Genomic DNA, 22,473 nt, shown 5'->3' with positions numbered 1-22,473 from the left:
AGAGCTCTGGTCCGCTCCTCCGTATGGGGGGGTGCCTACTCCAGGAGCCGCATTCCAGGATAAGGGGGGTGGGGAGAGGCCGGGCAGGGGGAGGGGCAGGAAAGAGGGCTATAAGGGCCGTGGCCCAGGCGGGCGGGAGCCAGGCGGGCCATGGCGGATGTCCCCGGGGCGCAGCGACCGGTTCCTAGCGGCCCAGAGCCCCGAGACCCCCTGGACTGCTGGGCCTGCGCTGTGCTGGTCACCGCCCAGAATCTACTGGTGGCTGCCTTCAATCTTCTCTTGCTGGCGCTGGTACTGGGGACCATCCTGCTACCTGCTGTCACCATGCTAGGCTTCGGCTTCCTCTGCCACTCCCAGGTGAGCGTGCGCCACGGGGTGTACGTGTACACGAGTGCGGGTGTATGTCGTGATGGTAGTTGTGAGGTCTACGGGCTACAACTTCTCGCCTGGGCTATTCGGCTTGGACTTGACGCCTCTTCTCCCACAGTTCCTGCGTTCCCAGGCACCCCCTTGCACCGCGCACCTGCGGGACCCGGGCTTCACTGCCCTGCTGGTCACTGGATTCCTGCTCCTCGTGCCGCTGCTCGTGCTTGCCCTGGCCAGCTACCGCCGCCTCTGCCTGCGCCTCCGCCTGGCTGACTGCCTCGTGCCCTACAGCCGAGCTCTCTATCGGCGCCGGCGCACCCCGCAGCTGGGACAAATCCGGGCCTCGCCAGGATCCCAGGCCGTTCCCACATCAGGAAAGGTCTGGGTTTGAGAACCCTCGAGTCAAGAACAACCCTCCCTTTTAGTGGCCCAAGAACTTGAAGCCCGGGGGTCTTCCTATCTATCCTGCCCCCACCCCTGCCTCAGCCTGGTCCCAGAATCCCCTTGGCAAATAGCAGCATTTGTGGACCCAATGCTGGTGAAAATTCGCCACATCCCGGAAAACCCTTTCCTCTCACTACCCATATCTGAATCCTGAACATCTGGGCTGGACCCTGCACACACACGCTCTGCCCCCCACCCCCACCTTGTGAATAGGACAACTGAACCTTGCCGGTGCCCTCCTTTTCCGGTGCAACTCTTTTAGTATTTAGGGGCTGGTGGGTGACCTTGGAGGGGAAGGAGTGATCACACATCAATAAAGAATTAATGAACTGAATGTGCTCCTGGGATCCTGTGAACAGAGGGGTGGCACAAATACTATCACTCCTGCCCTGTGCCCAGGAGCAGGAAACAACATGGGAGGCAGTGTGTGGCTCAAGTGTGCAGACAGGAGCATCCTTCAGCCTCCCAGCCTTCCCTTATCGCATTAGCCTGTTCTTCCTGGCCAGACCCCAGAGTTCTGTCCCTGACCCTAAAGTCACCTCCCCATCAACAGAGTGGAGGGGGCCTGGCCTTTGTCGCCTGCCCTGCGCCCCTTGGGGACCCGAGCCCGTTCTCTGACCCCAGCTTAGAGGAACTCGGGTGTTGCCAGGCCGGGGAGGGAAACAATGGGTCTTCCGGAGCAGGATGACACCCCCTCCCGTCACAATTCTGGAGCAGCAGCGTGGGAGGGAATATGGTGGGGTCCACCCTGGGGCCTGTTGGTCTGAAGCTCAGCCTGTCCCCCACCCCCACGCCCGGACCTGAGGGAACCTTTGGTACCTCTGGACATCCAGGTTACTGCAGAAGGGTTGACAGTGCTTCCGACTTCAGATAAACCTTTCCTCTAGGGGTGGGGTGTGCGATCCTTGCCCAGGCATCCCAGGTACACACACACACACCATTTTGGTTACAGATTTAATAAACTCTGAAAGGCATGCGCGATAGTGGTCAGAGATAGGGAGGCCCCGTCATGCTCTCTCTTTGCACCTCAATAGAAACGATGTGGTGTCCGGGTACCATGGCCAGGCCCAGCACACGGGGTTCGCCAGCGGAGAAGGAATCTGGAAAGAAGGATCAGAGCATCAGGGAGGCAGGCCAGGGTCGGCCCCGCCCCTTATGAGCCACGACTTCTAGCCCCAGAAAATAAGGGGTGCAGAGAGGCACTGAAGGCGAAATGCCTTGTTTGAGGCTCCGCCGAATTCCCAGGCGGGTGTGCATTCCCTGGGCACTGACCAGATGGCTTGAGGAATTCCTGAGCCGAGCCCAAGATAACATTGCAGTCGCGGTCGGTGCAGAGGAAGCAGCCGACCAGTGTCCGTCCATCTGTCATACGAATGCGCATAGTCTTGTTGAGCAGCGCCTCCAGCTGCTGCCGGGCACGCGCAGCCGGCGAGTCCTCGCGCTCTCCGTCTGAGTCCTGCGCGGGGCGGGACTCGCGCTCAGACCGCGCCTCCCTGGCTGCTGCCCGCCCACAGAACCACAGCTCCCGACCGCCTGTGGGGCGCTCACTTGAATCCCAGAGGCTGCCGGGAGCTGCAGTTCTCCCTCCATCCCCCTCCATATTGCTCCCCGACTGCCCCTCAATCTTGGAACCCGGACCCGCGCTAACCCCAGCGCTGGAGCTGCTTTGACGCCGGCTGCAACAGCCGTTCTCCTCTCGTAGCAGCATGGTCGGTCCAGCTCCGGCCATTTGTCCCGGGGCCTCCTCCAGGCCCTTCTACTTCCTAGGAACCTTGCGGGTCCTGTGGTCTCAGATCTCGCGAGCGCTCTCCACCTCTTCTGCGCGAGATCACTTCTCTTCCTCCTCCTCCTAGTCTTCTCGGCAACTGTAGAGATCTCGCGAGCTTCTACTTCTCCAGCGCCGTGACTCACTGAAGCCTCTTACGCCCGATGTCTTAAGATATCGCGAGAAATTTGACCTCTCTGGCTTTTTTTTACATATCCTTGAACCCAGGAATTTAGCAAGAATATCTTTTTTTCACAATCGCACATCTCCCCTTTGTTTTTCTGCCTCACGAGAAAGTCTGTCCTAAATATCCCCTTGTAGTCCAGGATACTCTGAATTAAAAATGTGTTCGCTTCCCCCTTCCCCCGAACTGAGGACTCAAGTTATTTTAAAGCGGAAATCAGACTACGTTTCCCATGAGCCCACGTCCCTCTTTCGCCATACAGCGTTTAATCTCCGTGGACGGTGGCGGAAAAAGGACAATGGTTTCCATGTCAGCGGATAAACGCGCTCGCCTTAGCTCCTGCACGAGAAGGAGGATGTAGTAATGAGAGCGTGCTGAGGAGCAAGAAAGGTACTTAAAGGAGCCGGTGACCAATAGAGCGAGAGCCATGCTGCACCGGGGCTTAGTGGCGGGGCCAGACTTTGAACATTTCCAGCGTCGGTATTTCACTCCGGCTGAGGTGGCCCAACACAACCAGCCGGAAGACCTCTGGGTGTCTTACCTGGGATATGTGTATGACCTAACGCCGTTGGCAGAGAAGTACAAGGGTAAGGGCCACACTTTGGGCCAGCGTCGGGGTGGGTGTTTGGGGATGCCTGGTTCTTGGGTGGCTAGCATTGACGGCGGCTGCTCTTTCCCAGGAGACCTGCTGCTGAAGCCCATCGTGGAAGTTGCAGGCCAGGATATCAGCCACTGGTTTGATCCAAAGACTAGAGACGTGAGTTGTGATGGAACCTGACGTTGGGGGGAGGGGCACTGGAAAGCGGGGATGGGAAGAAAAGCAGGGGCTAGCCAGAGCCTGAGATAGTGACTGCTCCCACCCTCTCCCCTAAATCCTGCTTTAAAGATCCGCAAGCACATAGATCCCCTGACCGGTTCCCTGAGATACCGCACCCTCCGGGGCCGCTTTCTGCATGTCCCACCTCAACTGCCCCGTTCGGACTGGGCCAATGACTTCGGAAAGCCCTGGTGGCAGGGGTCGCATTACAAGGTGGGGCGGCTGTCCGCCAAGACCCGGAACATCCGCATCATTAACACGCTCACGTCGCAGGAGCACACACTGGAGGTGAGAACTGGTGCCTGGGAACAACTTAGAGGGAATGGGGAATCCCAGCAAATCTCCAAGCAGATCTTCAGGCCATTAACTCTCCAAAACTGGTGGGAGCTGTATTTTCTCCCCTTTTAGGGGCAACCGAGACAACAGACCACCTAGGTCCCCAGTATTGGGAATTCGAGGAGTGGCAGAGTCACAGGGTACAAGACACTCCTTCATAAGCCCAGGGCAGCAGTTCATGCATCTTAGTGCTGGTGGTCCTTGGAAGCTCTAACATGCTATGTTTTGCATAGCAATTGCTATCCAAATTGGACTCTTAATAGTCTATTTTATTGTGGGGATGAGATTACCCTGTTTCCCGGAAAATAAGACCTAGCCAGACCATCAGCTTTAATGCGTCTTTTGGAGCAAAAATTAACATAAGACCCAGTTTTAGTATCAGCTCTAATGCATCTTTTGGAGCAAAAAGTAACATAAGACCCAGTCTTAGTTAAAAGATGCATTAGAGCTGATGGTCTGGCTAGGTCTTACTTTTGGGGAAACACGGTATGAGGCTGTGACTTGGACCCTTTAGGGCCATCTATTAGAAGTGGCTGCTATGAAGACAGTTAGGACTTTGGGGCCATTCATTTACCTGCTATAGCTCCAACTTCATTTCTCGGACTATAGAATGCCCGAAGCTGCTATCTGCCAAGAGAGGCACTCTGATCCCAGGTTTATTATCTTTTGGGCTCCTGGCTTTTGTTTGGAGTGTGTGTGTGTGTGTGTGTGTGTGTGTGTGTGTGCACGTGCGTGTATGTATGTTCCACCCAGAATTCTGGGGGTGGGGTGCTTTCGTGTTCTCCAGGTGGGGGCTCTGGAGTCAATGTGGGAAATCCTACACCGCTATCTCCCCTATAATGCACATGCTGCCAGCTACACATGGAAATATGAAGGGAGGAACCTGAACATGGAATGTACCCTAGAAGAGAATGGGATCCAGGATGAGGAGGAAGAATTTGACTCTCTAAATATGGATGGTACACTCCACACACCTGCAATACTGCTCTACTTCAATGATGACCTCACAGAGCTATAGGAAAGAAGATATATGCGTATGTAGACTCAAGACATATTTTGAGTTTGGCTCTTTTTGTGCCCTGTAGGAAAAGAAGTGAGGATAGGGGGTAGTGCACGGACCTAGGCCTCCATTCCACTCTGGGAACTGGCCTGTGGTTCCCATGCCCTTCTGAAGTGTTAAGGTCCTATTTCTCAGGTCTGTTATAATTTACTCTGAGAATGTTAGGGAGAATGCTAGAAGTTAATTAATTTTTACAAATGATACAAGAAGATGAAGTATCTTGGATTAGGGAGATGTAGAAGAGGATAGTCAAATAGAGCTCAGGCAGAACTTTTAGACAGTAAGAGAAACAGAAGTCCTACACTGGGATGAGGGATTAAAGAACTGTTTTGGCAACGATAGCAATGGGATGGCTGCAGGAAGGTGATGTTTACAAAGACAGGGATAGGAAATGTCTATCACTAGCCATACAAAACTGGCTTATCTCCCTTCTGAATAGTATTTGATAGCTGAAACCAAGGGAAAGAAAGGAAGTGAACTGTTACCAGGCAATTCAGGCTAGATATTATGCTATGTGCTTTATACACCCTGTTTAATATAACTACCCCCATAAGATGGATACGATTACCACTATTTTACAGATAAGTCTTTTGAAGCTTAGCAAGATTTAATAGCACAAAGGCGCACTAGTTAATAACCAGGATATAAACCCATGTCTGCCCAGTTCCAAAGTCCATGTTCTTTTCATTGTAAAGACAATATATCAATGTCTTAGGTTCATTGTGCAGTGGGAACCTGTAGGCCTACTGTGTAGTCTGCCATTTTTTCTGCAGTTGCTGTCTTTGGAAGGGAGTTAGCAGAGGTCTGCAGTAGCACAGCGAAGGTAGGGAGGGCTAAGTGTCAGCTGAACAATACCTGTGGAGGCTACTTCCTGGTTAATCCCATAGCAAAATTTTTCTTCTGACTTTTTTGAGACAGAGTTGGGTATATACTGATTCCAGGAACAACTAGAGTGGAGAAAGGGACTTCAGAGGGGGACACTTTGGATGGGGAAGCAAAAAGGAGGCAAATGCCACAGTATATTCATAATGGGCCTGTGCCTCTTAGGGAAGGTCAGGAAGACAGGGTCAACTTGGCAAGATGTTGGCTCTACAAGAGGAGGTTTGACAGAGTAATGTAAAGAGAGCAGCTAAGTCAGTCAAAACTCCTGGTGACCAAATGAGAACAACCATGGGGGCCAGTGGCCAGATTTGGTCCCACTTAACCTAAGTAGGGGAGAATAACAGGTGAATATCCTGAAGTAACAGGCAAAAAAGAAGCAGGGAGGGGATAGTGCTTCTTCCTGGCAGAGGGCACCAGGACCCAGAGCAGGGAAAGGTGGCCCCTGTGAGACACTGGTTGGGCGGCATAGGAGTTTCCTGAGGGACTGATTGAAAGGCATGGACAAAGGTGGAGACATCTGTTTTGGCTTTAGCAGTATCTGAACACACTGTGAGATGGGGGCTTCCATCCAGTCCCATGTAACGCAAGAGACCATGAGTTATCTGGACTTGTTTTGATGTTTAATCGACTCTGCATTTGTTTCATGTGTATCTTGTTTGCTCAATTAAACCCTAAACTATTTGAGAACTAAAGCTATGCTATTGCTGTGGGCCTGTGCCAGCCTCTGGCCTATGCCAGCCTCAGGGCCTGTGCCTAAGGGATCTGCCCAAACCCTTCCCTCTTCCAGTCTCCTATTTCAGTACCTGTTGCCAGAAACACATCCTTCTCTTCACATATTCAGTCACTCCAAGTAGCTTCTAACTCCTAAATATCTCTGGAATCTATCTTTTCGCCAACCTTTCATCACATCTCTGTAGAGTGCTGTGGAAACTTCCTAACCAGTCTTCCCATGTCCACTTCTGTCTTCCACACACAGCAGTCAGAGTGAGCTCTGAAAAAACAAACCTAAACATCTTAATTTCCTCCTTTAGATTCTTTAGTGGCTTCCAGTTGCTTCTGGAATAAAGTCTTAAATTCAAAGTCCTTGTGTAAATCAGCCTCTGCCTACCTTGCATATCTCATCTTGCATCACTCCTCTTTGTTCCGTGTTCCAGCCACAGTAGCTGGCTTTCAGTTCATTAAATGTCTTCTTGCCTCAGAGCTGTCTTTGCTTGCAGTGCAATTCCTTCCATTTGTCCCCTACCTGATCCTAAATGTTTCTTCCTCAGGGAGACCTTTTCTGATTTCTCAGTGTAGGTCAAGACTTTCTGTTAAATCTTCTCTTAGCACCATGCATATTTCAGAGCACTTATTAAACTGTAGTGTGAAAATTATGGATATAATTGGCTGGCCAGCTGCTAGATTGTAATTTCACGAGGGTAGAGATCATGTGCATATTGTTCCCTGCTGTGTTCCCAGTGTTAGGCACATTGTTGCTGCTCAATAAATTTTGATTGAATGAACCCAAATGTTAAGTGAATTAATCTATCTGTAATAACTAGTGGATGGGATGTTGTGTCTTGGGAGGCAAGGTGGAACCAAGAAATAGGATGTCTGGATCCTGTGCTGTAGTCTCTATCCACAGATTTCTTTCCTTGCTCTCCACAGATACAAGACCAAAAATTACTCCAGGGGTTCTATGTATAATACCTCTCACCAGAAAATTTTGGGGCAATCTACCTGTTATTTCCCCATATGGCCACCAGGTGGCTATAATCACCTACAAAATCCGGGAGAGGGGACTGGAAGAGGGAAAATACTTTCAAGTTCTAAAGTGGTTAGGATTAAAGGTGGCCGATTTAAATTTATAGGTGGGAAGGAAGGATCAGAAAAAAAGGAAAAACCACATGGCCACTATTCTATTAGCATTATGTTTATTCCTATTTTTAATTTTTTCCACAAGCAGACTCCAAGAAAGGAGTGTAGTTTGAGAAATAAAATTCATGGGATGGGATAAAGGGATCTGATTGCAAGTGTGGGTGTGTATGGGGTGAGGCACAGAGCTGTGGGAGGAATAAAGACCACAGATTTTTAAGATAATAGAGTACATCCATTTATTAATATTTACTGACTTGGGGATATAAAGATTTCCACTAGGTACTACCTTGTTCTCTAAATACACAAGACCGGATATTTGCGTGAAGAATATGTACGTAATGCCTTGGCCTAAAACCTAGAAACTAAATAGAACATGAATGTGGGGTCCAAGTTTTATTGTGGTGATCTCTTTCATTTTGGAGGGAAGTAGGATGACAGAATATTGAAAACTGCCTGTCCTCAATCATAGCAGCTCCAAAGGACTCAGTTGGCAAATATTTCCCACAAGCCTCTGTCCTCATGTGAACACATCAATGGTGGTAATCAAGAAGTGTATGTTCCTTGCAGGAAGCTTGCCCGCTCATTGGGATAAAACATACATGAAAAAGGACCAAATTATGGTATTGAAAAAGTTTCCAGCGTCAATCACAGCTGGATTCTTAACCTGGACCTCCAGAAATGGTTTCTAAATATTGTGTGTATATGTGCAGATGTGTATTATTTTGGAGAAAGGCACTATAATTTCCATCAGTCTCAAACTGGCCCAACCTTCTGCCTCTGAACAGTGTACACACACACACACACACACACACACACTCTGAAAAGTAAAATATCAAACGTGGCCCCAGGATTCCTGGCACCTGCCTCAATGGCCTACCTCAACCTGTTACACCTGTGCTCCCATGGCAGCAATCTCTAAAGTTTTAATACTTGGGGCAAAGTTTATGACTAGTCCCAAATTCTGATCTGGATGTACCTTGGATCTGAATGAAGGGATCTATCATTTGGTTTTAATTGACTACAACACCCAGTCATGACATCAGGCTAAGGTTAATGCACACAGCTTCCACAGCTGAGTTTAGGTAAACCACAGAGACATTTTATACTGGGCAAACAGCCACTTTATGAGGGAGCAGCAGGAGCACATGAGGGTTAACTGTCGAGAACGCAGACAGAATTTGGAAGCTGAATGATCTTAGAAGTCAAAAATCAGGCATTCAAAATACAAGTAAACATGCAGTGCAAGGACTGGGTATTCTAGGCACTTGGGAAACTCTGAAAAACGCTGGTGAGTGAATAAGTGAAGTGTGACCACTAAAGTGGGGTCGGGTAAAGGAGGTTGAGATGAGGACCAAGATGGTAGATAGACTGTTAGAATTAAATCTCATACTGGGAGTTCAGTTCCCGCCCTTTGGGAGCTTTATGTTTAGTGGGAACTTGGGCATCCACTTTCAATCATCTGACTTAATAATCATCTCCGTATCCCCAGCAGCCCTAGGATGCCTGGCATGGAGTGGTACAAATACCGGTTTGTTTCAGAAATGAATGGTACACATAACCTCCACTATCCAAAATGTCTGGACTTAGGAGCCAAATAGATTCAGATAATGTGGTGTCCCTTGCTATTTGCCCACTCTCACTATTTGAAGAGAGCTGAAGAGATCTGAATAGTAACATTTGTGCTGATAAATTCTTCCAATCTTATAGAATAGTAAGGTAGATGAAATAGTCCCTTGTCCTCAATAAACAGCCTAGAGGGGTCGTTACTACTCCACTATAGTGTATCAGTTGAGAATGTATTTGGCTGCAAGTAATAAAATGCTAACTGCTGGGCTTAACTACAAAGGGTTAAAAGTGTGGTATGGTGATTCCACTAGATAGTTCATTAATCTCAGGTAGCTCCTGTTTTTGTCCTCATGTTTATTGCCTTTTTGACTGCCCTACTTCTAGCCTTTATTGTACACAGGAAGGAGGAAAAGAAGAGCAATTCCTGTATCAAAGCAAAAACTTTCCCAGACTTCCTTAGCAGACCTTTGCCTACATCTCATTGATAGGAAATACATTACACGAGCCTTACCTGCAATGGAGTCTGGGTTAGTATTTTATATTGACCTCCATGCAAAAGCAGGGGCCGCTACTATGGAAGGAGACAATGAGTACTGGATAGGAACCAGTGGTATCTTCCACAAGAAGTGTGAACGTGCTATTCATTAACAAAAATGTTCTATTAAACACTTTGTGCCTGGTCCTGTTCTAGGTATTGGGTTACAGCAGTGAATGAGACAGGCTCCTGCTTTACTGGGACTTATACTCTGGTAGGATAAACAAGTAGACAAGTAGACAAGATCACTTCAGATAGTACCAAAAACTACATTCTACATTTATGTGTGTATATTTTATATATATATATATATTCTCTCTCTGTCTCTCTCTCTCTCGTTTCCCCGAAAATAAGACCTAGGCAGACAATCAACTCTAATGCATCTTTTGGAGCAAAAATTAATATAAGACCAGGTATTATATTTATTATATAAGACCCGGTCTTATATATAGTAAAATAAGACCGAGTCTTATATTAATTTTTGCTCCAAAAGACACATTAGAGCTGATTGTCCTGCTAGGTCTTATTTTCAGGGAAACATAGTACACACACGCACACACACACACACACACATATACATATATACACATACCAAAAGTACTAGCGAGACAAGCAGAATCACATAAGAGAGATATGGTGGAATGATCAGAGGCTTGCCTGAGATGGTCACTGAGATTGATCTGTCTTAACTGGAAATCTGCATTTACCTGCATCAGCACTTAATCACAATGAACGTTAAGTACTGTTTTTATTTACACTGAAAAAAGGAAACTGAAGCACAGAGAGGTTATGGAACTTGCCAGAGGTCATACAACTAGTAAGTAGCCAAGGTGGGCTTTGAACTAAGACAGTGATAGGCCACCCACTAACCCGACTTATACTACCTCCCCTCTATGATAAACATAAGATGCTGTTCCAGTTACCTATTGCTGCTTAACAAAACCATCTCAAGACTTAAAGTGTCTTAAAAAAAACCACCATCATTAATTTTGCTAATGAATCTGTAATTTGGGCAGGGTTCAGTGGGGACAGCTCATTTCCACTCCAAAAGGTATCAACTGGGCAGATTGCTAGAAGGTGGAGGATTCACTTTCAAATTGGCTCATTCACATGGCTGGCAAGTTGATGCTGTCAGTTCTCCTCCACGTGGGCGTATCTTGGGCTTCCTCATAGCATGGTGGCTGAGTTCCAAGAATAAGTATCCCAAGAGACCCAGGAGGAAGCTCAATCACCTTTTATAACGTTGCCTCAAATCCAAGAGGAGGGAGCTAGATCTCACTTCTCAGTGAGAAGAATGCCAAAGTTAGATTGTAATAAGAACATGTTGGATGTGAGATATTGCGGCCATTTTTGGAAAACACAATCGACCACAGATACACTGGAGGGATATCCAGTTAGTCTTGGGTGTGGATAGAGGTCTTTGAAGGGTAGTATGTGGGGGTTGGGGTGTTGATACTTGAGTAGAGCCATTCTTGAAAACCTAAGTTGAAATCCTGGCCCCCCATCCACTTATTCAATTCATGTATATAGTACAGAGCATCTGCTGTGTCAGGCACAGTACTGGACATGGATACACTAACCAATAAGACACAGTTTCTGCCCTCAAGAAGCTTCCAGTTTGACGGGTGATTCAGAGAAGTTTGTGAGGCTTGTCATCTTGCTTCCACTTGTACACAGCAGCTTTTACAGTTTTCCTATTTAAAGTCTTCCACGGTTTCCTGTGGAGGACACCCTTACCACTGTCCACAAGGCCCTGATGATCTGGCTCTTCCTTGCCTCCCACAATGGCATTTAAGTCTCTGAAACTCCCCAAACTCCTTTCCGTCAGGGCCTTCTCACATGCTGTTCTGCACAGAACACTCCAGCCTCCATTCATCATTTGGCCAACTCCTGCTGCGTCAAGTCTTTGCTTAAATGTCACTTTCTCAGAGAAGTCTTCTTTGATCCCTTTAATTATGTCAAATCTTTTATCACACACTCTCACGTTGGCCTGAAACACAATAATTAAATGAAAATATTTAGTGTAACTAAATATTAGTGTAATGTCCATCTTCCTCCCTTCTTAAGACTATAAAGTCCTGGAGGGCAGGGACCATGTCTCTTATTTGCCACTGAATACCCAGCACCTAGCCCAGTGGCCTTCCAGGACCCCCGTGTGGAACCTGTGTGCACCTACCCGAGAATGGCGCTGGCACACACTGTGCTCTCGGGGCTGGGGTGCTAAGGAGAGCTCTGCACGTGCTGGGCGCAAGGTCAGGGTCATATGTGTGCAGTCATCAAAAAAATATATAATGTGATAAGTGCTACAAAAGGGTTAAATATGAAATGTCTCAGGAACACCTAAACCCAGTCTAGGGAGATGAGGGAAAGCTTTTCATTGAAGCATCATCTCAAGCTGAGAGCTGAAGGACAAGGAGTGAGCCGAGTGGAAAGGAGGAAGAGGGTAAGGAAAAAGAGTAAATGGCATAAATAGTGCACAGTTGAGAGGTGAGACAGTAGGTGGAGAGCTCAGAAGCAAGGAGGAAGTGCATCACAGTAAAGCTAAGAGGAGACGTGAGGCCAGAGGAGGGTGGGCAATGATAGATAAGGCCAGACCAGGTCATGCAAGGCTGTGTCAACCAGGTTATTTTTTTTTCAATTGAGATATAATTTACATACTATAAAATTCACCCTTTTAAAGTGTACAATTCAGGGTCATGGGTTTTATAGGGAGAATGGCTTGATCAGATTTACATTTTTAAAAGGTGACTTGATTGACTACATGTCAAGAGAAAGTGGATTGGAGGGGAGAAAAAGGGAGGGGAAGAAAGTAGAGACGGAGACTGATGCTCTTGCAGCAGTCCAGGAAAGAGATGAAGGCAGCCGGAACTAAAGTTAGTGGCAGTGGGGATCAGAGAATATGAACTGAAGTTACGAGAGAATTATACAACTCAGTAATTTACTGGGAGGGGGTGTGGGGCAGAGGGAGCCATTAAGGATGACACCCACGTTTCCGGCCTGGGTGACTGAAAAGATGATCATCAGTCCACTGATGGGGAGGGAGAATGCCGGCCGAGGAATCTGGGGGAGAAAATGATGTATTTTTAGTTAGCTGTCTGAAGTGACTCTGGGGCATGCAAATCCAGATAACCAGATCTTACTGGATATATGGGACTAGATCCTGAAGACAGCTCTGGGCTAGTTACAGGTGTGAGAATCAGTAACTGCTGCCAGAGTCAAGGATAAGATCACCTGGACATCGAAGTGTGATCTAGGGGAGGGCCTGGGAGGAACGGTATCTGAGGGAGGGAGGGAGGGAGAAAAAGGAGACTTGGAAAAGCCAGAGGTGAGAGAGACTCAGGAATATGGTGCCAGGGAGAAGGTATTAGGTTGGTGCAAAAGTAATTGAGGCTTAAAAGATTAGAAATTGCAAAAACTGCAATTACTTTTGTACCAACCTAGTATTTGAGAGAAGGCAGTGGTAAACAGTGTGAAATGTTGCATTAGAGGTCAAGTAAGATAAGAACTTGAATTTCCATGGATTTAGCAAACAGCAAAATGGTGGTGTGTTAGAGAAGTCAGGCTGCAGTTGGATGAGGTATGGATGGGATATTCACAGAAGAAATCCAACTGCAGAAAGGAGTTTTCTGACTTTGTAACCATGCACAGAATACTTTCCTTCCTCTAGATTCCATTTCTATAACCATAAAATATAGGTAACAGAAGTATAATTTCACTAGGGACAATAGGCATAAACCAGGACATGGTCACTTAAAAAGAAGCTACCTTACAGTGTTGAGAAGATTGAAAATAAGATATGGGAAAACGCCCAGCAGTATAAAAGGTCCTTGGAAAAAGCACTCAAAAATTTTAGTTTTCATTCCTTCTCCTTGTGCTGGCCACTATTTAGTGAGTAATGAATGCTTCCCTTGGGATTTCCCAAGATTTGACATTATTTGGCATCCAGGTAACATCTGTCTTCATTAGAAAATCAGTAGACCGTATCTGTGACTAACATTTGGTTTCTGACCTAACAGTGTTTGTGTCTACATTAGGAGAATTATTTGAGTCTAGTAAAATGTGGTTTGTTTCCTATCATGCCAGAGTGTAGCTTATTTATATAAAGCAGGGAAAGCAAGGAAATGGGGCCAATTACTGAGCAAGATTAACTAAAGTCAGCACTTTGCTTCTTCAGTTTAAGGTGCTATTATTCATAACTTGGGTCATGAATCTTCTCAGCTTGCAATCATCGTAAGTGAATCTCTCCCAGTTGAGAAATGGCTAATAGTAAACTTATTGTTTAGAATAATAGCTACCAATTATTTTTTTTGAACTTTATTTACTTATTAGTTTCAGGTGTACAAAGCAACATAGTGATTAGACATTTATATACTTTACAAAGTAATAACCCAATAAGTCTATTACCCTTCTGACACTATACATAGTTATTAGAATATTATTGACTATATTCCCTATGCTGTACTACATATCCATGTGATCATTTTTTTTTAAATTACAGTTGACATTCAATATTATTTTATGTTAATTTCAGGTATACAGCATAGTGGTTAGACAGTTATCTAATTTACGAAGTGATCCCCCCAATAAGTCTAGTACCCATTGACACTATATATAGTTTTTATACTATTGACCATGTTCCCTATACTGTATTTTACACCCCTATGACTCTTGTAACTACCAATTTGTACTTCTTAATCCAATTATTGAGTGCCTTATAGCTAGTGCTTTATGAACCTCACTACAGCCATGTAAGGTAGGCATTAATATCCCTCTTTTACAGATGAGGGAACTGAGACTTGAGGGATAAGTAGCTTGCCCAGCGTCACTGTTAGTAAGTGGCAGTACTTGGATTCTAGGTGCTACCTGACTCCAAAGCTCAAACTCTTTCTCTAATGGAGAGAGAAGATAACTTCATTATTTGGCTCTGCAGTACATTTTAGGAGTTATACAATTTTGGAATATAGAATATATTTTTTAATTAGTTGATTTTAATTTATTAATCATATCTAACTTAGTCTGAAATGAAAATAACTCTCATTGTCCAGAAAGCTAGATGGTGAAAGGGCCCAACAGCAAGCAGAAGGGCAGGAGGAAGCCAGCTTGGAGCTAGCATTTACCATGACAAATCTATAACTTGAAAGACAGTTAATCAGCCAGGGAAGGTGTCAGGGCAATTCTGCTGAAACAACTGGGGACTGACAAAAGATGAAAAGCAAGTCATTTCTAGTTGGCCAGTCAATGGAAAACTATTAAGAAATTGTTACAAGGCAATGTCAAAAGGGAAAAAAATGTTTGTTTTTTGCCAGATGTGGAATGGAAAGGTCTCTGGGTTAGGAAGTCGAGGGCAGGACTGAGCCAGGTCAGTCTTCAGTGAATGAGGGGAATGATCAGGAGGTAAGCAAATGACAATGAGGAAGAGAAGTGGAGGGGTACACAGCCAGACTGCTGGATCCTTTGCATACATGATGGAGGAATCTGAAAGCAACTGTGGAAATAATTAATTCCCTCAGATATATGGTCTATTTCTAGGTTTATTGTCCATATTATTTTTGGGACTACCCAATTTTATGACTAAATGTTTGATACTATCTGCAATTCTCTCTCTTTCCATACGCTTTTTAAATTAAATTTTTAAACTCAGTTTTCTTTTTCATTACAGAATATGTGCTCTTCACAGAAAATTCCAGGTAGAGAAGCCTAAAGATGCAAAACAAAAATCACTCTTAGTCTTTATCACTCAGCAGAAACCACTATTAACATTTTAACCACTTCCTTTTAGTATTTTCCTACGTGGTTGTGATTATATTATACATATAATTTTATATTGTTTTATGCAGTTAACATTAGATCGTCAGCATTTGCTCAAGTCATTTTGTTAATGTGGCACAAGGTTTAACAATCAGTAAATTTAGATGAAGAGTTTATATACAGGTGTCCATTGTACTCCAACTTTTCTGTAGGTTGGAAATTTTTTTAAATTAAGAAGTTACAGGTAGGAAGGGAACTAATGTCAAAGAAAAAGCAAGGGAATGATAACACAATGTTCAGTATGCTGAGTAGGGGCAGGAGAGGAATGTGGAATATGGAAGATCATCTGAGGCTTTAAAGATCTTACCATTGTTATATTTATTAAATCAGACGATGGGTACATATGTTCATTTTAATATTCTTTGTGGTTGATGTATGTTATATATATCCTTTTGAACCTATGAAATAGTTCTCAATAGATAGAATTTTTAAATTACAAACCTCTATAAGCAACATTTTAATGGTTTTTCATAATCTTTAACTGCTATGTAACTTCCTCACCCAAACTAGCTGCCAAATATAATACTTTTCTTAGTTTGCAGTCTTCAAAAAAAATTGATATAATTCACACACCATAAAATTCACCATTTTAAAGCATACAATTCAGGAGTTTTTAATATATTCACAAGGTTGTGCAGCTATCACCAATACTTAATTCCAGAACATTTTCTTCACTGAGAAAAGAAATCCCATATCTGTTAGCATTCATTCCCCATTCTCCTCTCCCATCAACCCCTGACGACCACTGATCTATTTTCTATCTCTGTGAATTTATCTATTCTGGACCTTTCATTTAAATGGAATCGTACCGTATGTGGCCTTTTGTGTCCAGTTTCTTTCACTTAGCATAATTTCAAGGTTCATCCATATTGCAGCATACGAGGTCTGACAATTCAGTTCGCGAACTTGTTGCAACGATCTTAACGTTTTTTGATATCAGAAGGATTATTCATTATGAATTTGTACCAACTGGACAGTTAACTATGTTCACTATTTGGAAGAGCTGAAAAGGCTACGTGAAAAAGTTAGATGACCTGAACTTTTTGCCAACAATTCATGGCTCTTGAATCATGACAATGCACCAGCTCACGTGGCACTGTAAGTGAGGGAGTTTTTAGCCAGTAAACAAGTAACTGTATTGGAACACCCTCCCTACTCACCTGATCTGGCCCCCAATGACTTCTTTCTTTACCCGAAGATAAAGGAAATATTAAGAGGAAGACATTTTGATGACATTCAGGACATCAAGGATAATATGATGACAGCTCTGATGGCCATTCCAGAAAAAGAGTTCCAAAATTACTTTCAAGGGTAGACTAGGTGCTGGCATGGGTGCATAGCTTCCCAAGGGGAGTACTGCAAAGGTGACTGCAGTGATATTCAGCAATGAGATATGTAGCACTTTTTCTAGGATGAGTTTGCGAACTTAATTGTCTGACCTTCGTATATCAGTACTTAATTCTTTTTATGGCTGAATAATAATATTGTATGGATATACTATATTTTTGTTTATCCATTCCTCAGTTTATGGATATTTGGGTTGCTTCCACTTTTAGGTTATGATGAATAATTCTCCTATGAAGATTAATATATTTCAATACTTTTGGGTATATACACCTAGGACTGAATTGCTGGGTAATATGGTAACTCTATATTTAACTTTCTGAGAAACTGTCCGTTGGTACTCTTTTTGACCTCCACAAAGCATGTAGCATCAATGATTATACCTTCCTTCTGGAATTGTCTTCTTCCTTTCCCACAATAACACTATCTGGTGTACCTACAACTCTTTTAACAATTTCTATTTTTTTTCTTCGGCTTCTCTTCTTGCTCTTACATTCTTCAAAGTTCTTCCAAGGTTCTGGCCTCTACTCTTCACTTGATATACTAACAATTCTTATCCTTTAAAGAGGTATGAACACCTACTATAACTTTCTATCATGAACTTACCACTCTAGTCAGATGAAAAAGTTCACATACTACTTGCTAAATACTCTTACTGAACCTAGACGGCCCTTCATCTTTGCTATATAAATCTTAGTTACCTTTTGGGGCCTACTTCAAATAAAACTACATATGAAAGTTCTTCACTGGTCCCCCTTCCCCCCACAAGATCTCTCTTCTCTGAACACTCAGATTTTACAGCCTATAATAATCATCACTACCACATACTGTTAATTAACTTTTCTATGTGTTTATGTCTGATCTCAAAAAATGTCTCTCCTTCCTCCACCTAGCTAATCCCTTGGTCACTGAAAAATTTTCAAATTGCTTTAAAAGATGCACAGTGAAAAAATAAGTGTTCCCTTCCCAGTGGTAACTACTGCAGTTACTTGTGTAGTGTATTCTTCCAGAAATATTCTATGGATATTCATATATTTTTTCTTTTATCAATGATTCCATATTACATATATTCTTCTATGCCTTTCCTTTCTTCCCCTCATATTTCAGTTTTTAAACTGGAACCTCACTAATGTTTTTAAAAGTCTAACTAACTACATTACATCTGCTGATTATACTTTGCTTATATATTTTTCTCCTCAAAGAACTAGAGATTAGTAAGGAATGAATTTCTTTAGAGAATCATACTACTTTTTGTTCCATTTGGCTTCATTTGTTAATGTGATCATGAGGTTACTTAAATTTGTTTACACAAATAATAAATGTAAAAATTCAGATTAATAAAGCTAAATATTCCCCTTGACTATTCTTTCCTAAAAATAACTGTTACTAATTTTGTATGTATATGCCCAGAATTTTCAAAGGCATTTATATATTTATAAATGTATCTGGAAACATGTAGTATTGTTTTTAGCTTCTTAAACACAAGTTAACTAAATAGCATTATATATATATATATATATGTGTATGTATATACACACATATATATGTATTGCTTTGCAACTTGCTTTTTCCCATTCAACAGTATAGTAAAGAAATCTTACTATGTATTCAATAGCTGTAACTCATTTTTCTTAATTGCTATGTAGTTTACTTAGCTGTTCCTTACTGTTGGAGATTTAGGGTGTTTCCAATTTTTTGCTATTACAATGTTGTAATAAACATCTTTATACCTGTCACCTTATGCACAATGTACTAAGTGTTTCTCTAGGGTAGACAGTAAGAAGTAGAACTCTGTGTCAGAAAATATGTAAGTTTAAAAGTTACAATTAAATTGATCATTGCCAGTTCTGTAGTATAGTTGTTATACACAAAAAGTTACATATGTAACGATCAATTTCACATATTAGTTCCTTTAATAAAACTCTAGGGATCCCATTGACTTAGAAGTCATTTAGTAAATAGTACAAAGACAAATTGGAAAATATAAGTTCAAGTCCTGGTTCTGTCCCTAAGAACTAACTTGATCTTAGGCAATCCTTTTAACATCTGGGCCCCAATTTCTATACCTACAAAATTATATCAAAATGATATTTCCTAAAATATGGTTCCTATACAATTGATAGCATGCAAGATGCTTTTTATTTTCAAGTAAATTAGAAAGAATATAATTACTCTATCAAATCAAGGATTTATAGATATTATTTCTTAGTATTATAAAATTTACTCTTTAAAGGACATTCATCTAAGGAAAAGTGAACTGACTTAAAGAGTATGCATATAATAGTATAGTTGGTATGTAAATATGGCAAATCATGCATATGGTATATGAAGGTCTAAAGTTTCTTCATGAAATCAAGAAAAGGTTAGGTTAAAGCAGTGGGTCCCAGACTTCTAGATTTCAATGACCATAAAATGTAAAAAAAAAAAAAAAAAGTTCTCAACATGGAGTTGCTGACTTTTTATTGTGCTAAGTAAGAACATTAAGAACAACAAAACCTTACAGAATTGTACACCTGAAATCTATGTAATTTTACTAACAATTGTCACCCCAATAAATTTAAAAAATAAATTATTAAAAAAAAAAGAACAACAAAACCCAAACCTATATACCCATCATCATTATTTAATAGAAAGATATTACAAATATTTTGTAACTACAAGAAGTACATGCATGTTCTGTTCAAATAGTACAGAAGTATGAAGTTATTTTCTATCTCTCTTTCCATAAAATCTATCAGGGACATCCTTCCATACAGAGCTTAATCATTTTTAGAAGGGTCATTTTTAACAAATATATGGTTAAAATATATAATCATGTGTGTATGTATACTTGGGTGCCAAAAAAATGTAACACATGACATATTCATCTTTTGTTATCAGTACATATTGAGTATTACAATTTTAATAGTTTTTTTCCTTTCTTAAAATGTGTACACATTTTTTGGCACCCTGTGTGTGTGTGTGTGTGTGTATAATATATGTGTGTGTTATATGTTTATTACATATAAAGTATATTACATATTTACTATCTATAAAAATACACGTAAGAAATGCATAATCTCAGAACAAAGGACAGACCTTACCAGGAAAGGACAGGTGGCAAACTTACTTTGCCATTTTGGGAACCACTGGCTTAGAATTCTATCTCTAAAATTCCGTACTATCCTCAGCATTTACATGCCTTTCATTATTATCACTAATCTATATATTTCAAAAGACAACTGGGAATTTCTTTAACATCTGCTTAGATAGAAAATCATAGATTGCAAAGTGTTTTTTCAGTTCTTCGATCTGCTTTGTTGCATAAGTTCACGTCTATGCTCTATTAATCAGTTTCATTGGTTCCCTACATCAGGGTTTTACCCTGGGGTACACAGACTTCAGGGTATTCATGAAAACATATGTCATATTTTATATATTTACTGTTTTTCTGGGGGAAGGGTTTATAAGTTTCTATGATCCAAAAAACGTTAGAAACTATTGCTTTGGATAAGTTTCTTGCTTTTGCTTTAAGTAAAAAAAATCTTGGGAGTCCCTTACAATGTTTTTCTTTTTTTGTGGGGATAGCACAAGCTAATTTTGGGTTTGCGTTTGACAGCTGCCTGCCTTTCTTGTTCTCATCTTAATGGTTTTCTCATTAAAAAACAAAAAAATATTCTCCTCTACCAATTAGTCATATGGTATTTAAATTATTTTATTTTTATTTTTTGAAGTACAAGAAAATAGCAAAAGGCACAGAATGGTGCCCACATTAAAAATTACAGTCAGGAAGACAAGCAGCTAAAGACAGTGAGACACACAGGCACAGATAAAAGGCCTAAGGACAGACAGAATAGACAGATGAAAGAAATGTAGAGGAACCTGGAAACAGAGAAGGAGAGACACAAGAACTGAGCAGACAGAAAAGAAGGATGGCAGAAAACAAACCGGCTGGCAAGGAAAGAAAGGAGAATGACTGACAGAGAAGCAGGTAAGACCACAAAGAAGGACAGAGACAGACAAATAGAAAGGAAGAGAAAAAGAGAAGGAAGGCATACAGAAATAAAGGAAATAATAAGAAAAGAAAGGAAACGAAGTGATAATAATGTTTTATACTACCCAGTGCTTTATAATTTATAAAGTGCTATCACATACATTACTGCAAGCAGACAGGGAGAATCCAGCAGACAGATGGGGTGATGGAGGGATACAGGGATACAGGCCAATCACACAGAAGAGAGAGAAGGTAGCCAATCAGAAAGAGAAGCTAGAATGTAGCCCAAGACAGAGTTAAGAGGAAAGACAGAACTAAGAAAAGAGAAGTGAGAGTGGGAAACGAGGGAAAGACAGAAGAGAGACACAAAGATAGAGGCTGAAACCATTACATTCAGGAATGCAGGCAGTAAAAAAGCAGAAATGAAAGAACAGTGCATTGTGCGTAAAACTTTTATCATCATCTTTCTGAAGAGACCTGGATAGAGGCTGTGTCTTTCTTTCCCCCAATGAGTTATAACATCACTAAGGTGGCATGTGAGAAGAGCTATAGGAAGGATGAAAAGGATTTTAGTAAGAAGCAAAGATTTTTAAGGCTAGGAGGAAGACAAACTTCTTGGACAGGCCTAGGTCAACAGCCAAAGAGCGCTGCTGAACCTAAAAGGATCTATATTCATATGCTTTTAAAGAATTCACGTAGCTGTGGGAAAGGCAGAGCAGGCCTGTATCTACTGTGTTCATGTAAGCTCAGCTTATAAACTATCTGTACTTATTAAATTATACCTACATTTGTATAGTATTTTTTCAGTACTATTAGTGCTTTCATGTCCTTTCTCAATTAATACATACTTCAGTGATGAAGAGACCAGCAGAAGTATGCTGTCATCAAGATAACTTATTATGCATAGAACAGGAGATTAGGAGAGAGCAAGCCTGTCCAAAGTGCTCCTCAGGTACTGGTAGTAAAAGCATACAACTAGCAACCAGTCAATCAAAAAGACAAGTACCATAAAGTAGACTGAAAAAGACAACAGGCAAGAGATGACAAGCCCAGCAAAATAGGAAGGAGTACTGACAGACTAACAGAAGAAGAAGCATCCAGCAAAACTGGGAGAGAAGTAGGAAGGAGTGCATCAAAAAGCAAGCAGACATATATGTGTGCTCTTCTCTCGAACAATATCCAAGAAATGTGCAGTAGTGGGCAGCTCTGAGGAGAGAAACTGGGTGCTGGAGGAGAAGGATAGAAAGGGAGGCTTACTCTTCACAGGACACTTTTAGTACTTCAAACATTTTGTACATGTGTATATATTATCTATTTAAAAGTTGATTGAAAAAAAGAAGAAAAAGGAAAGCAAGCAGAGATGTGGACAGCAAGAGCCAGCCAGGCAGACAGCAAAAAGGCAGGAAGACAAGGAGAGACTGGGAAAATGGCAAAAAGACTGAGGCAGGCAGACTGTCTGAGGAACCAGAAAGACAGAAAAAGAGACAACTAAAATGGAGGTAAGCAGTGAGAGAAGGCAAGGTAGAGGATATGGCA

General features: G+C 42.3%; 3 protein-coding genes and 1 long non-coding RNA gene across 7 annotated transcripts in view; 2 read left to right on the top strand and 2 right to left on the bottom strand.

Annotated features, from left to right (window-relative positions):
- Positions 1-14: 14 nt before the first annotated feature.
- TMEM88 (transmembrane protein 88) lies at positions 15-1,144 on the top strand. The gene is made up of 2 exons (XM_019745071.2): positions 15-357; positions 488-1,144. The coding sequence occupies exons 1-2, from the start codon at positions 151-153 to the stop codon at positions 755-757; spliced, it is 477 nt and encodes a 158-aa protein (XP_019600630.1). The 5' UTR covers positions 15-150; the 3' UTR covers positions 758-1,144.
- Positions 1,145-1,750: 606 nt separating this feature from the next.
- Positions 1,751-2,663, bottom strand: NAA38 (N-alpha-acetyltransferase 38, NatC auxiliary subunit). Its single transcript, XM_019745073.2, has 3 exons — positions 2,459-2,663; positions 2,083-2,266; positions 1,751-1,910 (listed from the first exon to the last, which is right to left on the bottom strand). Exons 1-3 carry the CDS (start codon positions 2,537-2,539, stop codon positions 1,798-1,800), a joined length of 378 nt encoding a protein of 125 aa, XP_019600632.1. The 5' UTR covers positions 2,540-2,663; the 3' UTR covers positions 1,751-1,797.
- Positions 2,664-3,026: 363 nt separating this feature from the next.
- On the top strand, positions 3,027-21,620 carry CYB5D1 (cytochrome b5 domain containing 1). 4 transcript variants are annotated; one of them, XM_019745068.2, is made up of 5 exons: positions 3,027-3,346; positions 3,440-3,516; positions 3,646-3,864; positions 4,700-4,946; positions 15,472-21,619. In XM_019745068.2, the coding sequence occupies exons 1-4, from the start codon at positions 3,187-3,189 to the stop codon at positions 4,928-4,930; spliced, it is 687 nt and encodes a 228-aa protein (XP_019600627.1). In that variant the 5' UTR covers positions 3,027-3,186; the 3' UTR covers positions 4,931-4,946; positions 15,472-21,619. The 4 variants fall into 4 exon arrangements, with proteins under 4 accessions (XP_019600627.1, XP_019600626.1, XP_019600628.1 ...); XM_019745067.2 differs by lacking the exon at positions 15,472-21,619 and having other exon boundaries at positions 4,700-7,356; XM_019745069.2 differs by lacking the exon at positions 4,700-4,946 and having other exon boundaries at positions 3,028-3,346; positions 15,472-21,620.
- The window catches only part of LOC109454432 (uncharacterized), an 18,617-nt gene continuing 4,077 nt past the window's right edge, over positions 7,934-22,473 (bottom strand). The window contains exon 3 of the long non-coding RNA XR_012491984.1: positions 7,934-11,802. This is a non-coding gene — a long non-coding RNA (uncharacterized LOC109454432). The remainder of the gene's footprint in view (positions 11,803-22,473) is intronic.

Source organism: Rhinolophus sinicus, linkage group LG15 (assembly GCF_036562045.2).
Source record: "Rhinolophus sinicus isolate RSC01 linkage group LG15, ASM3656204v1, whole genome shotgun sequence".
NCBI classification, from domain to species: Eukaryota; Metazoa; Chordata; class Mammalia; order Chiroptera; family Rhinolophidae; genus Rhinolophus; species Rhinolophus sinicus.
The sequence above is the reverse complement of the archived record's forward strand: the minus strand, read 5'-3'. Positions and strand labels throughout refer to the sequence as shown.

What these genes read in the sequence shown, in the direction of transcription:
- TMEM88 (XM_019745071.2), top strand. Translation starts at nt 151, where the DNA reads ATGGCGGATGTCCCCGGGGCGCAGCGACCGGTTCCTAGCGGCCCAGAG. An exon ending in GCTTCCTCTGCCACTCCCAG is followed by an intron (nt 358 to 487) that starts GTGAGCGTGCGC and finishes CTTCTCCCACAG; the next exon opens with TTCCTGCGTTCCCAGGCACC.
- NAA38 (XM_019745073.2), bottom strand. Translation starts at nt 2,539, where the DNA reads ATGGCCGGAGCTGGACCGACCATGCTGCTACGAGAGGAGAACGGCTGT. An exon ending in AAAGCAGCTCCAGCGCTGGG is followed by an intron (nt 2,267 to 2,458) that starts GTTAGCGCGGGT and finishes CGCCCCGCGCAG; the next exon opens with GACTCAGACGGAGAGCGCGA. An exon ending in GGAATTCCTCAAGCCATCTG is followed by an intron (nt 1,911 to 2,082) that starts GTCAGTGCCCAG and finishes CCTTCTTTCCAG; the next exon opens with ATTCCTTCTCCGCTGGCGAA.
- CYB5D1 (XM_019745068.2), top strand. Translation starts at nt 3,187, where the DNA reads ATGCTGCACCGGGGCTTAGTGGCGGGGCCAGACTTTGAACATTTCCAG. An exon ending in GTTGGCAGAGAAGTACAAGG is followed by an intron (nt 3,347 to 3,439) that starts GTAAGGGCCACA and finishes GCTCTTTCCCAG; the next exon opens with GAGACCTGCTGCTGAAGCCC. An exon ending in CGCAGGAGCACACACTGGAG is followed by an intron (nt 3,865 to 4,699) that starts GTGAGAACTGGT and finishes CGTGTTCTCCAG; the next exon opens with GTGGGGGCTCTGGAGTCAAT.